At 46.4% G+C, this 15,382-nt stretch overlaps 1 protein-coding gene across 1 annotated transcript in view; it reads right to left on the bottom strand.

Moving 5' to 3' along the window:
* Positions 1–15,382, bottom strand: part of LOC132378842 (L-threonine ammonia-lyase) — a 51,181-nt gene that overhangs the window by 13,984 nt on the left and 21,815 nt on the right. The window contains exon 8 of the mRNA XM_059946096.1: positions 12,137–12,262. Within this exon, the coding sequence (XP_059802079.1) occupies positions 12,137–12,262 (126 nt within the window). The remainder of the gene's footprint in view (positions 1–12,136; positions 12,263–15,382) is intronic.

The following is a 15,382-nucleotide window of genomic DNA, read 5'->3' as shown; positions in this document are numbered from 1 at the left end:
AAGCAAAAGAAAGGACATACAACAAAACAAAAATTAGTGGGAAGATAGGAGATTGGGAAGTTTCTAAAAACCTACAGAGAGCAACTAAAAGAATCATTAGAAGGGAAAAGATGAAATATGAAAGCAAGCTCGCAAATAATATCAAAGTGGATAGTAAAGGGTTTTTCAAGTATGTTAAAAATATAAGAGAAACGTGAATGGATGTAGGACTGCTAGAAAATGAGGCAGGAGAAATAATAATGGGGGACAAGGAGATGGCTGGTGAACTAAATGAGTAGTTTGCATCAGTCTTTACTGTGGAAGACACTAGCAGTATGCCTGATGTTGTAGTGTGGGAAGGAAGAGAAGTGGGTGCAGTTACTATTACAAGAGAGGTGCTCAAAAAGTTGAAAGAGGTAAAGGTACATGAGTCACCCAGACCAAATGAACTGTACTCTAGGATTCTGATGGCATTAGAAATGATCTTTCAAAAATCATTGGACTCTGGCATGGTGCCAGAGGACTGAAAAATTGCAAAAAATTCCATTCTTTAAGAAAGGAGGAAGGCAGCAGAAAGGAAATTATAGACCAATTGACCTGACCTCAGTGGTTGGGAAGATGTTAGAGTCAGTTGTTAGGGATGAGATGATGGAGTACTTGGTGACGCAGGGCAAGATAGTACAAAGTTAGCATGGTTTCCTGCAGGGAAAATCCTGCCTGACGAACCTGTTGGAATTCGTTGAGGAGATTACAAGTAGGCTAGATAAAGGGGATGTAGTAGATGTTGTTTATTTGGACTTTCAGAAGGCCTTTGACAAGGTGTCACACATGGGGCTGCTTACCAAGTTAAGAGCCCATGGTATTACAGGAAAGTTAATAACATGGTTAGAGCATTGGCTGATTGGTAGAAGGCAGCGAGCGGGAATAAAAGGATCCTTTTCTGGTTGACTGCCAGTGACTAATTCCGCAGGGGACCACTTCTTTTTATGCTGTGTATAAATGATTTAGATGATGGAATAGATGGCTTTGTTGCCAAGTTTGCAGATGATACGAAGATTGGTGGAGTGTTGAAGAAACAGGTAGGATGCTGAAGGACTTAAGACAGATTAGGAGAATGGGCAAGGAAATAGCAAATGAAATACAATTTTGGAAAATGCACTTTGGTAGTAAAAATAAATGTGTGGACTATTTTCTAACTGGGGAGAAAATCCAAAAATCTGAGATGTAAAGGGACTTGTGAGTCCTTTTGCAGAACACCCTGAAGGTTAACTTGCAGGTCGACTCAGTGATGAGGAAGGCAAATGCCATGTTAGCATTAATGTCAAGAGGTCTAGAATATAAGAGCAAGGATATGATGCTGAGGCTTTATAAGGCACTGATGAGGCTTCACCTTGAGTATTGTAAACAGTTTTGGGCTCCTCACCTTAGAAAAGATGTGCTAGCTTTCGAGAGGGTTGGGAGGAGGTTCACAAGGATGATTCCAGGAATGAATGGATTATCATACTGTGGTGAACTACATATACCTGTCTGGACACGCCCCCCCCCCCCCACCTGCTGACTGCTCCTGTGGCTCCTCCCACTGACCCCGGTATAAAGGCGATTGGAGCCTGAGCCCTGCCCTCAGTCTCCAGGATGTAGTGTGGTGGTCAATTGCTGCTTGTACTTTCTTCGAGCCAATAAAAGCCTTTATCTCGTCTCATGTCTCAGAGAGTTATTGATGGTGCATCAATTTTATTGGCTGGAAGTTTAAAACATGGAAAGCCTTTTACATCTGGAAAAATTAGACCTTGATCCTCAAGACTCCGAAGCAGCTCTTGCCTTTGAACTCTGGCTTGCATGCTTCCAATCATACTTGGAACAGATTCCAGTGACCGAGCTTGCCACAATGTACAAAATATTACTATCTAGAGTAAGTCCGAAAGTATTCTCCCTTATCAGGGACCTACCGACCTACCAAAGTGCACTGGATGCCCTCAAAAGACAGTACCTGCGGCCGGTGAACACCGTCTACGCAAGACATCGCTTAGTGATGCAGCGACAGTGACCCAGCGAGTCAAGCGGGCAGTTTCTCCAAGCCCTACAGACACTTGTGCGAACTTGCGACTGCAAAGGTCTGAGGGTGGAGCAGCATTCGGAGCTCCTGGTACGAGACGCTTTCGTTAGGGGGATCAGGTCAGTGTACGTGCGCCAGGCTGCTGGAAAATGCTGATCTTACCTTATGCTGGGCTATCGAGACAGCCGACACGCTGGAGGTGCTCTGCACAATGCTGATGCTGTCCAGCCGCGTGATCCCCTGCCGGTTCTGTGGACATTGCAGACCCCGCCACCGCCGCCCGCGGGCGAATTCACCAATGCTGCTGCCAGTCGCAAGCCCGCGCAGTGTTACTTCTGCTGACTCAAAAAGTAGCCCCGAAAATGCTGCCCGGCCCGAGAAGCAACCTGCTCCAGTTGCGGGAAGTAGGGCCATTTCGCCAAGGTCTGTAAGTCTGAACCACGAGTGGGGTCGGGCAGCGCTGCGTGTGAGGCATGGGGGCCGCCATCTTGCCTGCCCGCCTCGTGCGAGACATGGGGGCGGCCATCTTTGTCGGCGCCACCTCGCCCCGCCCCCGACCCACTGCTGCTTACTGGGCACCAAGGCAGCGGTTCAACTCTGGCCTCCGTAACCCTCGACCAAAGTGCTCCACACCAGTTCGCAAGGTCAATGATGGACATCCTGGTGAAGGGGCACAGGACTAGCTGCCTGGTTGACACGGGCAGCACTGAGAGTTTTATTGACTCGAACACGGTGCAACGCTGCGGACTCGTGACACGGCCAGTAAGCCAGATGGTCACTGTGGCTTCTGGGTCACATTCCACAGACATCCGGGTGGGTTGTGTAGTGACATTGGTGGTGCAGGGCACAGAATATCGGGACTTTGCACTACTGGTCATGCCTCAACTGTGCGCGCCTGTGCTATTGGGGCTGGACTTCCAGAGCCACCTCGAAAGTGTGACTATGGCTTATGACGGGCCCCTCCCACCACTCACTGTCAGGAATCCTCAGTTTTGTGGGACTTCGTCATATACCCCGCTACTGACCACACATACACACTGACCCGCACATCTCACCTAGCACCATGCCAACAGCTGTGCTACTGACACCACTTGCAGCCTCTCCACCCTCAAGATCCCTCCCCCACCGCTGTTCACCAACCTAACCCCCGACTGTAAATCTGTAGCAACTAAAAGCAGGAGGTACAGCGCGGAGGACAGGGCCTTCATTCAGTCGGAGGTGCAGCGGCTGCTCAGGGAGGGGATCATTGAGCCAAGCACAAGTCCTTGAAGGGCCCAGGTGGTTGTTGTTCGGACCGGGCAGAAAAATAGGATGGTCGTGGACTATAACCAGACCATCAATAGGTTCACGCAGCTTGACGTGTACCCCCTACCCCGCATCGCGGATATGGTCAACCAGATAGCTCAGTACAAGGTGTACTCGACAATAGATCTGAAATCCGCTTATCACCAGCTCCCCATCTGCCCAGAGGACCGCCCCTACACTGCCTTCGAGGCGGGCAGCAGGCTCTATCACTTCCTGCGCGTCCCCTTCGGTGTCACAAATGGTGTCTCTGTCTTCCAGAGGGAAATGGACCGGATGGTGGACCAGTGCCAACTGAAGGCCACATTTCCCTATCTGGATAATATCAACATCTGTGGTCACGACTGGTCGGATCACAACGCCAACCTCCAACGATTTTTCCAAGTGGCCGAAGCTCCGAATCTTACTTATAACAGGGACAAGTGCGTGTTCGGAACCACCAGACTCGCTATCCTTGGGTATGTCATGGAGAACGGGGTCATTGGCCCTGATCCTGACCGTATGCACCCCCTGTTAGAACTCCCTCTTCCCACCACCCTCAGAGCCCTCAGATGGTGCCTGGGCTTCTTTTCCTATTACGCCCAATGGGTCACCCATTACGCAGACAAAGCCCACCCCCTGGTCAAGTCTACCACATTTTCCCTCTCTGCCGAGGCCCGTGCGGCCTTCAGCCGCATTAAAGGGGACATTGCCAAAGCAATGATGCATGCGGTGGACGAGACCATTCCCTTCCAAGTAGAGAGTGACGCCTCCGATTTTGCGCTGGCTGCTACCCTCAATCAGGCAGGCAGGCCAGTAGCATTCTTTTCTCGTACCCTTCAAGGCCCTGAAATTCAGCACTTCACGGTGAAGAAAGAAGCCCAGGCCATAGTGGAAGCTATTAGGCACTGGAGGCACTATCTCGCCGGCAAAAGGTTCACCTTGCTGACCGACCAGCGCTCAGTTGCATTCATGTTCAGCAATCAACAACGGGGCAAAAACAAAAATGATCAAATATTGCGGTGGAGAATAGAACTCTCCACCTACAACTATGACACCTTGTACTGGCCTGGAAGGCTCAATGAGCCCCCTGATGCCCTATCCCGCAGAGTGTGTGCCAGCGCACAGCTTGACCAGCTATACACCTTCCATGCAGATCTTCGTCACCCGGGGGTCACCCGATTTTACCATTTCGTGAAAGCCCGGAACCTGCCGTACTCCTTTGAGGACATCAGGACGATGACTGGGGACTGCCAAGTCTGCGCTGAGTGCAAACCGCACTTCTACCGTCCTGAAAAGGTGCAACTTATTAAGGCCACCCGCCCCTTTGAGCGACTGAGTGTTGACTTTAAGGGCCCCCTTCCCTCCACCGACCGCAATGTCTACTTTCTCAACATTATCGACGAGTACTCACGGTTCCCCTTTGCCATCCCCTGCCCCGACACCACTGCCACATCCGTCATAAAAGCCGTGCGCCAGCTCTTCACTCTGTTCGGATATCCCTGCTATATCCACAGTGATAGAGGGTCCTCCTTTATGAGCGATGAGCTGCGCCAGTACCTGCTGGCTAGGGGCATTGCTACTAGTAGGACCACGAGCTATAGTCCCCGGGGAAATGGACAGGTGGAGAGGGAGAATGCCACAGTGTGGAAGGCCACACTTTTAGCCTTTAAGTCAAAAGGGTTGCCAGTCTCTCGATGGCAGGAGGTCCTCCCCGAGGCACTCCACTCTATCCACTCCCTGTTATGTACGTCCGCCAATGCCACCCCTCATGAGCGCCTATTCTCTTTTCCCAGGAAGTCTGCCACTGGGACCACCCAACCGGCTTGGCTCACATCCCCAGGACCAGTGCTGCTCCAGAAACATGTGAAGAGCAATAAATACTCCCTGCTGGTCAAGAGGGTTCACCTTCTACACGCGAACCCCCAGTATGCCTACGTGGTCTTACCTGATGGGCAGGAGGACACGGTCTCCATCCGCAATCTGGTGCCCACAGGAGCAACAGACCACTACCCCGAACACTCCACAGTAACTACGAACCCTGTACCCAAGGTGACACCGCGCACACTGAGCCCTACACAGACTCCTCACAACACTGCTATACCGGGCGTCTCGCACGCGCCTCGCACACACATGAGGGATCACTGATGCCTAGTGGGCTGACACCTCCAGTTAGGCCGGAACCAGCACAACCACCATCTCCGGTGCAATCACCACTGGCACCTGTGCAATCACCACCACCGGCACCTGTGCAATCACAGCTGGTGCTACGTAGATTGCAGCGACAGATTTGACCACCTGATAGACTTAACCTGTAAATATACTTATAAGAAACTTTGCCCCAGGGGGACTCTCTTTTAAAACAAAGGGGGGGTGAATGTGGTGAACTACATATACCTGTCTGGACATGCCCCCCCCCCCCACAGACCCCGGTATAAAGGTGATTGGAACCTGAGCCCTGCCCTCAGTCTCCAGGATGTAGTGTGGTGGTCAATTGCTGCTTGTTCTTTCTTCCAACCAATAAAAGCCTATATCTCACCTCGCGTCTCCGAGAGTTACTGATGGTGCATCACATACAAGGAACGTTTGATGGCTCTGGGTCTGTACTTGCTAGAATTCAGAAGGATGAGGGGGGATCTTATTGAAACCTTTTGAATGTTGAAAGGCCTAGACAGAGTAGATGTGGAAAGGATGTTTCCCATGGTGGGAGAGTCAAGTCAAGAGGGCACAGCCTCAGGATAGAGGGGCGCCTTCTCAAAACAGAGATGCAGAGAAGTTTCTTTAACCAAAGGGTGGCGAACTTGTGGAATCTGTTGCCATGTGCAGCTGTGGAGGTTAGGTTGTTGGGTGTGCTTAAGGCAGAGATTGATAGGTTCTTGATTGGACATGGCATCAAAGGTTACGGGGAGAAGGGAACTGGTGTTGAGGAGGAGAAAAAAAAGGATCAGCCAGGATTGAATGACGGAGCAAACTCGATGGGCCAGATGGCTTAATTCTGTTTCTATGTCTTATGGTCTTATGGTCTAAATCAATCAGGCCATTACAAGGGTCAATGGAAAAGCCAGGAAACCTAACAATGAGGAGGAACCCTCCACTACTGCCTGTCTTCTCTATATTTCCACAGTTTCTGGAAGGATCACCAGGATCCTGAAGAAATACCATCCACAAACCCATAAGGAAGCTCAAATCACAGCTTATGCAGGTCAAAGGTGATCTGGGACTCAGGTCAGCTGGTGCTTACAGGATTCCCTGTGAATGTGAGGCAGTGGATATTGGCCAGACAGGATGCATGGTGGAAACCTGCATCAAGGAAAGGAAAAGGAAACCACTGAAATAAAATTAGAGGAGAAGAATTTTAACAAAGACAAAGGTATCACTCGAAGTAAGAACTGGAATTCAATTGTAAACAAGGTGAAAGAGCGGAAATTTGATTGGATGAGGACAAACCAATTGGGGAATGGGATACCAGACTAGAGATGCCCAGGCATTATCCCTGATGAAGATGGCAGAGTTTGTTATTGAAACGTTGGTCATAATTGATATCTGTACCCGGCTGGAAGCCCGAGAAGAATTTATTCATCATATACACTGAGAATGCACTATATCCTTTTTCAGGATACAGTAAGTTTTTTCAGATATATAAGGAGTAAAAAAGAGATTAGAGTGGATATTGGACCACTGGTAAATTACATTGGAGAGGTGGTAATGAGGTGCAAAGAAGTGGTGGAGGAACTTAATAAGTGTCAGTCTTCAATGTGTAAGACACATGCAGAATGGCAGAAATGTAAGTGTTGGGGGGGCAGAAGTGAGTTGCATTGCTATTACTAAGGGAAAGGGGCTTAGGAAGCTGAAAAGTCTGAACGTCGATAAGTCACGTTGACCAGGTGGACTACATGCCAGGGTTCTGACACAGGTAGCTGAAGAGATTGTGGAGAACCTTAGTACTGATCTGTTAAGAATCACCCAATTCTGGAATGGAAAATTGCAAATGCCAATCCACACCTTAAGTAGGGAGGAAGGCAGAAGAAAATAAATTATGGGCCAGTTAACCTGCCTTCAGTGGTTGGAAGGATGTTGGAGTCTATTATTCAGGATGAGGTTTTGGGGTAAGAAGGCACAAGATAACATAGGCCAAAGTCAACATGGTTTCCTAAAGGGGATATCTTGCTTGACAGATCTGTTGGAATTCTTTAAGGAAACAACAGGCAGAATAGACAAAGGAGAGTCAGTAGATGTTGTTTATTTGGATTTCCAGAAGGCCTTTTACAAGGTGCTGCACATGGGGCTGCTTAACAAAATAAGAGTCATGGTATCATGAAAAAGATACTCAAATGTGTAGAAGATTGGCTGATTAGCAGGAGGCAAAGAGTGGAAATAAAGGGGGTCTTTTCTGGTTGGTTCCAAGGCTAGTGGTGTGCTACAGGGATCAGTGGCAGGACTGCTTCTTTTCATATTGTATGTCAATAACTTCGATAAAGGAGTTGATGTCTTTGTGGCCCCATTTGTGGACAATATGAAGATAGGGGAGGGGCAGGTAGTGTTGAGGAAGCAGAGAGTCTGCAGAAGGATTTAGACAGATTGGGAGATGGGACAAAGGTGAACCAGATAGAATGTAATGTAAGGATGAGCAGGGTTATGCATTTTGATAGAAGGAATAAAGGCATGGAGTATTTTGTAAATGGGGAGAAAATTCAAAAAACAGAGGTGCAGACGAACTTGGGAGTCCTCATGGCGGATTCCCTAAAGGTTAACTTGCAAGTTGAGTCGGTGATAAGGAAGGCAAATGCGAGGTTAGCATTCATTTTGAGAGGACTAGAATATAAAAGCAAAGATGTAATGCTGTGGCTTTATAAGGCATTGGTCAGACCACACTTGGAGTATCGTGAGCAGTTTTGGCCTCTTATCGAATAAAGGATGTGGAGAGAGTCCAGAGGACATTCACGAGAATGATCCCAGAAATGAAAGGTTAACATATGAGGAGCGTATGATGGCTGTGGGTCTGTACTCACTGGAGTTTGGAAGAATGACGGGGGATCTCATTGAAATCTATTGAACACTGAAAGGTCTGGTTAGAGTGGATGTGGAGATGATGTTTCCTATAATGGAGGAATCTAGGATCAGAGGCCACAGCCTCAGAATTGAGGGATGTCCATTTAGAACAGGGATAAGAAAAAAATTTCTTTAGCCATTCGTGGTGAATCTGTGGAATTCTTTGCTACAGACAGCTGTACAGCCTGTGACATTGGGTATAGTTAAGGCAGAAGTTGATAGGTTTTTGATCAATCAGGGTAAACGGTTACAGGGAGAAGACAGGAAAATGGTGTTGAGAGGGATAATAATCTGCCATAATGGAATGGTAGAGCAGACTTGATGGGCCAAATAGCCTAATTCTTTTCCTAGGACTTATAGTCTAATGGACCTTTTTTAATCAAGTTCCTCTCCTAAACTCAAATGGTGAAAAGCTTTCTAGTCCAATCTTTGATTGTAAGACAAACCACCCATTCCAGGTAATAATCTTGTAAACCTTTCCTAAACTGCTTCCAGTTCATTAACATCCTTCCTTAAATAAAGAGACCAGTAGTTTACACTGTGCTCCAAAAAAGTCTCATCAATGACCTACTGTATATAACTAAAGCATAGTCTCCCTACTTGTGTATTCAATTTTGTTCACAAAAAAAACATTCTGTTAGCTCTCTTATTTACTTGTCTACTTGAACATTAGCCATTTGTGTATCATGCTCTGGGAGCCCAGAACCCTCTGCAATGAGAGCTACGTAATCTCTCACCACTGGGAAAATACAAAAATAAAGGGTGTTGAAGGGTCTTGGCCCAAAACATCACCTATTTCTTAATTGCCAAGGATGCTGCTTGACCTGCTGAGTTCCTCCAGAATTTTGTGGGTGTTGATATAATTCTTCAATTTTTTTTCTGCTAAGATGGACAATAGTGTTTCCCCACATTATATTCCTTCTACCAGATCATGGCCCACTCACCATCTATCTATCTCCTTTTGTAGACCTCTTATATCATTTTAATAATCTATTTTTCCTCCTGTCTTTACGTCATCAGCAAATTCATCCAGGACATTTACATAAGTTGTATAATGTTGAGTGTCCAGCACCATTCCTTTGGCAAACTAGTCGCATCATGTTGGTGACCATTCATACCTGTTCTGTTTCCTGCTAATCAGCTGATCTCCTACTCATGCCAAAGTTTTACTTCCTACACAATGAGATTTTATATTCCACAAGGCAGACTGATTGACCTATGTACCCTTTGTATCTTCAGGATTCTATCATGGACTGAGTGTTCCTGTGGGTGTTTTGCAAATCCTACCCAACAGAATTTCAGTATACGCACATGCATAGAGGCACAGAGGCCAAGTAACTAGAACTACTCAGATATGGTAAGCAATTAGGTTAATGGGCAGCACACACAAAATGCTGGTGGAATGCAGCAGGCCAGGTAGCATCTATAGGGATAAGCGCTGTTGACATTTTGGGCCAAGACCCTTCATCAGGACTAACTGAAAGGAAAGATAGTAAGAGATTTGAAAGTAGGAGGGGGAGGGGAAACGCGAAATGATAGGAGAAGACCGGAGGGGGTGGGGTGAAGCTGAGAGCCAGACAGGTGATTGGCAAAAGGGATACAGAGCTAGAGAAGGGAAAGGATCATGGGACGGGAGGCCTAGGGAGAAAGAAAGTGGGAGGGGAGCACCAGAGGGAGATGGAGAACAGGCAGAGTGATGGGCAGAGAGAGAAAAAAAACTAAATATATCAGGGATGGGGTAAGAAGGGGAGGGGCATTAACAGAAGTTAGAGAAGTCAATGTTCATGCCATCAGGTTGGAGGCTACCCAGCCGGTATATAAGGTGTTGTTCCTCCAACCTGAGTGTGGCTCCATCTTGACAGTAGAAGAGGCCATGGATAGACATATCAGAATGGGAATGGGGAGTTGGTCTTTACTTCATGGAGTATGCAATATATAAAGCCGGTTAAGTTTTCATACAGTTGTATAGACTGCAGTGAGGCAGCAGCTGGAAAATTGTACAATTTTGGTCTCTCACTTTTAAGGGAAGATATTCTTGTGCTGGAGGGAGTGCAGAGAAGATTCACCCCGGGATGAAATGATTAATTCATAAAGAAGCAAGCTCAGTCTATTCTTATTGAGCTTAGAATGGGGATGGACAGGGTTCATGTTCAGAGGAAGTGTTTCACTCATGAGGGTATCTAGAGCCAACAGCATTGCTTCAGAAGCCCATTTATGACTGAGGTGAAGATGAATTTCTCTCCTCAGGGGTACCTGACACATTGGACTTCTGAACACCAGAGAAAGTGGAGATTAACAAGCATCTAAACTGAAGTGAGTCGAGGTCTGAAGAGAGAGTGAGAAATTGGCATTGAGGCCAAGATTAAATCGGCCCTAAGCTTACAGAATGGTGCAGCAACCTGAGGAGCCAATTGCCTTACTCCTCATTCTGATTCTTGTGTAATTATGTTCTGATTGAGTGGGTTGCTTTCCCCTGGATGCTGTTGACCTTTCACTATGTTATTGGACCCAAACTCATCTTGGCAAAGTTATTTTGTATTGGCTAAGGTGGAAAGGCTTTGAGAGTCTAGTGAAAAGTGGTTCCCACTGGTTCCCAGGATCTAGATTAGATGATGGTGGTTTGGAAAATGGCAATGTTGGTCACTGGTAGTGGGTTCCACTTTGCCATATTGGAGTTTATTAGAAACAAAGAAACTTATAGCATATCACAGGCCCTTTGGCCCATAATGTTGTGCCGACCATGTAATCTACTTTAGAAACTGCCTAGAATTTCCCTACCGCATAGCCCTCTATTTTTCTAAGCTCCCCATACCTATCTAAGATTCTCTAAAAAAGACCTTATTGTATCTGCCTCTACCACCTTCACCGGCAGTGCATTCCACACACCCACGTGTATGAAAAACTTACCTCTGACGTCCCCCTTGTACCTACTTCCAAACACCTTAAAACTATGCCCCCTTGTGTTAGCCATTTCAATCCCAGGAAAAAGCTTCAGGCTATCCACACAATCAATGCCTCTCATCATCTTGTACATACACCTCTATCAGGTCACCTATCATCCTCCATTGTTCCAAAGAGAAAAGGCCAAATTCACTCAACCTATTCTCATAAGGCATGCTCCCCAATCCAGGCAAAATCCTTGTAAATCTCCCTCCCTTTCTCACGCTGCTTTTACAGATTTGCATTCCATGCATTTTATCACCTCTTTGGCACTCTGCCTCCTGACTTCCTTCTAACTAAAATGTGATGCTGTTTCTTCACATCGATTTCACGCTGGCTCAGATTCAAAGACTGCTGCGTCTAAATGTCAGGGCAAGTGAGAATTCGACACAAGAGAGGGAAAGAACTGTTCATGGGTTAAATTTCAGAAAAACAGAATTACTGATGCCAAATCTGCTGAACAGAATCATTGCTATGACATTACAATTCATTTGGCTCAGTAATGTGCTAGCTCTAATAGCAGAATTCTCAGAGGAGAAGCTCTCTGTTTTCCGAGAGGAAACCATATGCATGTTTAATGGCGAAAAGTAATGCAGGGCTCAGGGAAACAGCAGGGGGGCACGACTGAAAGGTTAGCTCTTGCAAATCGCTAACACATTGTCCCGCTTGCCTCCTTCAGTAGTGCATCACTCCAAGAAATTTTGATTTTGTAATTATGTTGTGGAAAGGAAACCCCGGTTGAGTTCTGTACCAAGGATTTAGCAAAATTTCAATGGCCGTGTCTGACATATGGAGCTGATGGACCTAAACTATTGACTTGGATGAAATTCTCACCTCTTGCCTTTGAGTTCTGGTAGTTTTCCAGCAATCACAGCAGCAAGGCCAATAGCTCCCATGGCATCCACAGTTGACCTTTCATACTCCATGATTTGAAGAATGGAGAGCAGGATGTCTGCTTCCCTGAGAGATAAAATACAAGAGTTCTCACCGAGGAGAAGAGCAATCATTGTGCGACTTTGTTGAGGCAACTTTTGATTTTCATCTCTCCCACTTCCTCTCATTTTCCCCTCCTCTCCCAAAGGCACTGAGATACTGCCCTACAGGTGCTGCAACATTCTCATACATTGCCAAGTGTGAAACCAAAGCCCTGTTTATTCTTCCAGATCAATGCAAGAATCTCTTTGTCTTCTCTGTGGAATAGCAGCGGATTTCTCCTGGTGTCCCCACTCAACAGTACCAAATACTTTCTGTTCTAAGACCACAAGAGATAGGAGCAGAATTAGGCCATTCAGCCCATTGAGTGCACTCCATCATTTCATCATTGTTGATACCAGATCCCATTCAACCCGATACACCTGCCCTCTCATCATATTGCTTGATGCCCCAACCAAATCAGGCAACTTCTGCTTTAAATATAGCCATAGACTTGGCCTCCACTGTAGTCTGTGGCAGAGCATTCCACAGATTCACCAGTCTTTGGCTAAAAAAAAATCCTCCTTACTTCTGTTCTAAAGGGTTGCCCCTTAATTTTGAGGCTGTGCCCTCTAGTTCTGGATACATGCACCAGAGAAAATTTCCTCTCCACATCCACCTTATCTAGTCCTTTCAACATTCAGTGGGTTTCACTGAGAACCCCCTGCATTCTTCTAAATTTCAGTGAGTTCAGGTCCAAAGCTGCCAATCACTCCTCATATGTTAACCCCTTCATTCCCAGAATCATCCTCATGAACCTCCTCTGGACTCTCCAATGACAATACATCCTTTCTGAGATAAGGGGCTCAAAACTGTTGACAATACTCCAAGTGTGGCCTGACTAGTGTCTTATAAAACTTTTAGGAGTTTTCTAAAAACAAGATGGCTTTTTTTCATTCAGCATTTGCACTTGGAGAATATTAACAACTAAAACTTTTCTAACCCTCAGCCAATGCACACATGCCTGACTTTTGTAGCAAGCTTTACTTGATAGCAATTGAGTGATGGAACTCTGTCAGGTTCATTGTTTCTCCTCGTCTCTAGCCTCAGGTTGAGACTGCTGTCTGCGTGGTTTCAGCTGACACAGCACGGAACACAGGTTTCCCTGCTCTGTAACATTTCAACAACACATCAACTTGCACTGCATCTCAGCTGTTGGAGATTTACAGACTGGTTTCAATGACACATAGCAAGCAGAAAAAGAAGGGAACATAAGGAGGCAACAAAAGAATGCAGGCAGATTAATAAGAGGCCAAAGATCTGCTAAATGCATTATAGAATATAGAACATAGAACATAGAATAGTATAGCACAGTACAGGCCCTTCAGCCCACAATGTTGTTGATTTTCCACCTCACTTGTCAACCACGGTTCCTTCACGCTACCATTCTTTATCTTCCTCACGGGACAAATTTATCCCTAACATCCTGCAAGAGATCCCTTAAACCCTGCCTCCCATATAACCCCACCCCCACCTTAAATTCCTCCATATACCTGTCTAGTAGTCACTTAAACTTCACTAGTGTATCTGCCTCCACCACTGACCCAGGCAGTGCATTCCACGCACCAACCAGTCTCTTGAGTAAAAAGCCTTCCTCTAATATCCTCCTTGAACTTCCCACCTCTTACCTTAAAGCCATGTCCTCTTGTATTGAGCAGTGGTGCCCTGAGGAAGAGGCGCTGGCTGTCCAATCTATCTTTTCCTCTTAATATATTGTATACCTCTATCATGTCTCCTCTCATCCTCCTTCTCTCCAAAGAGTAAAGCCCTAGCTCCCTTAATCTCTGATCATAATGCATTCTCTCTAAACCAGGCAGCATCCTGGTAAATCTCCTCTGTACCCTTTCCAATGCTTCCACATCCTTCCTATAGTGAGGCAACCAGAACTGGACAAAGTACTCCAAGTGTGGCCTAACCAGAGTATTATAGAGCTGCATCATTACCTCGCAACTCTTAAACTCTATCCATCGACTTATGAAAGCTAACACCCCATAAGCTTTCTTACCTACCCTATCTACCTATGAGGCAACTTTCAGGGATCTGTGGACATGTAACCCCAGATCCCTCTGCTCCTCCACACTACCAAGTATCCTGCCATTTATTTTGTACTCTGCCTTGGAGTTTGTCCTTCCAAAGTGTACCACCTCAAACTTCTCCAGGTTGAACTCCATCTGCCACTTCTCAGCCCACTTCTGCATCTCATCAATATCTCTCTGCAATCTTCGGCAATCCTCTACACTATCCACAACACCATCAACCTTTGTATCATCTGCAAACTTGCCAATGAACCCTTCTACCCCCACATCCAGGTTGTTAATAAAAATAATGAAGCGCAGAGATCCCAGAACCGATCCTTGTGGGTCACCACTAGTCACAACCCTCCAATCCGAAAGTACTCCCTCCACCACAACCCTCTGCTTTCTGCAGGCAAGCGAATTCTGAATCCACATGGCCAAACTACCCTGGATCCCATGCCTTCTGATTTTCTGAATAAGCCTACCCTGTGGAACCTTGTCAAACGCCTTACTAAAATCCATGTAGATCACATCCACTGCACTACCCTCACCTATATGCCTGGTCACCTCCTCAAAGAACTCTATCAGGCTTGTTTGTTAGACATGATCTGCCCTTCACAAAGCCATGCTGACTGTCCCTGATCAGACCATGATTCTCTAAATGCCCATAGATCCTATCTCTAAGAATCCTTTCCAACAGCTTTCCCACCACAGACGTAAGGCTCACTGGTCTATAATTACCCAGACTACCCTTAATACCTTTTTTGAACAAGAGGACAACATTTGTCTCCCTCCAATCCTCCGGTCCCATTTCTGTGGACAACGAGGACATAAAGATCCTAGCCAGAGGCTCAGCAATCTCTTCCCTCACCTTGTGGAGCAGCCTGGGGAATATTCCATCAGGCCCCGGGGACTTATCCGTCCTGATGTATTTTAACAACTCCAACACCTTAGTATCAACATGCTCCAGAACATCAACCTCACTCATATCATCCTCACCGTCATCAAGTTCCCTCTTATTGGTGAATACCGAAGAGAAGTATATTGAGGACTTCGCTCACTTCCACAGCCTTCAGGCACATCTTCCCACCTT

This window comes from Hypanus sabinus, chromosome 21 (genome assembly GCF_030144855.1).
Source record: "Hypanus sabinus isolate sHypSab1 chromosome 21, sHypSab1.hap1, whole genome shotgun sequence".
NCBI classification, from domain to species: domain Eukaryota; kingdom Metazoa; phylum Chordata; class Chondrichthyes; order Myliobatiformes; family Dasyatidae; genus Hypanus; species Hypanus sabinus.
The sequence above is the reverse complement of the archived record's forward strand: the minus strand, read 5'-3'. Positions and strand labels throughout refer to the sequence as shown.